This window comes from Toxoplasma gondii (assembly GCF_000006565.2).
Source record: "Toxoplasma gondii ME49 unplaced genomic scaffold asmbl.1801, whole genome shotgun sequence".
NCBI classification, from domain to species: Eukaryota; Apicomplexa; class Conoidasida; order Eucoccidiorida; family Sarcocystidae; genus Toxoplasma; species Toxoplasma gondii.
This window is the reverse complement of record NW_017383876.1, coordinates 1-1021: the sequence shown is the minus strand read 5'-3', so window position 1 is coordinate 1021 and position 1021 is coordinate 1. Positions and strand designations below refer to the sequence as shown.

At 56.3% G+C, this 1021-nt stretch overlaps 1 protein-coding gene across 1 annotated transcript; it reads left to right on the top strand.

The window, feature by feature from the left end:
- Positions 1 to 99: 99 nt before the first annotated feature.
- Positions 100 to 888, top strand: TGME49_328700 (hypothetical protein). Its single transcript, XM_018783111.1, has 2 exons — positions 100 to 470; positions 572 to 888. Exons 1-2 carry the CDS (start codon positions 234 to 236, stop codon positions 599 to 601), a joined length of 267 nt encoding a protein of 88 aa, XP_018634674.1. The 5' UTR covers positions 100 to 233; the 3' UTR covers positions 602 to 888.
- Positions 889 to 1021: the final 133 nt, after the last annotated feature.

Genomic DNA, 1021 nt, shown 5'->3' with positions numbered 1-1021 from the left:
CGGCACTTGCTGAGCGTCTTTCGATACGCGTCGCACTCCCGGACCCAGGCCCCCCCCCCTCGTGCTTGGGTGGACCAGGAGTTCCTGGCGACACAGCGCACCACTTAGGATTTATCTGAGAAAAGCTTACTTTTTCAGTAACGCTTCGTGTGAAGATTCAGGTTTCCACGGAACTTGGCCATTTGACTTGTTTCTGTTCGAGACTTCACGAGGGAGCTTGCTTTTTTGACGAGATGCAGCTGTGGCGGCGCAGAGCAGCAGGTCCCGCGAGCCTGGGGAGGCAGTCTTTGCCGCTCGGGTGTTTTTTCGCGGCTTTTGGTTTGTGTGTGTTGTCTGCGATCTTGGGAACCGGAGAGCGCGGACTGTTCGTCGCCGCAGGGAACTCGAGAAGAAAGATAACCTATTTTGGCACGCTCACTCAGAAGGCTCCGAACTGGTACCGCTGCTCCTCAACGAGGGCGAAAGAAGAGGTCGTAGGACATGTGACGCTGAACAAAGAGCACCCTGATATGACAATTGAATGCGTCGACGACGGCTTGGGCGGAGAGTTTTTGCCGCTCGAAGGCGCGAGGTCGTCGTACCCACGAGTATGTCACATTGATGCCAAGGACCAGGACGACTGCGAGCGCAACAGGGGCTTTCTGACCGACTACATACCGGGCGCGAAGCAGTACTGGTACAAGATAGAAAAGGTGGAGCAGAACGGCGAGCAATCCGTTCTGTACAAATTCACTGTTCCTTGGATCCTCCTTCCGCCCGCCAAGCAGCGATACAAGGTTGGATGCCGATACCCGAACCACGAGTACTGCTTTGTTGAGGTCACCGTCGAACCCACGCCGCCAATGGTCGAAGGCAAGAGAGTGACCTGCGGGTACTCCGAGTCCGGCCCCGTGAATCTCGAGGTGGACTTGTCAAAGAACGAGAACTTTATCGAGATTCGGTGCGGCGAACAGCACCACCATCAGCCGTCGACCTACACGCTGCAGTACTGCTCAGGTGACTCGGTGGACCCGCAGAAGGT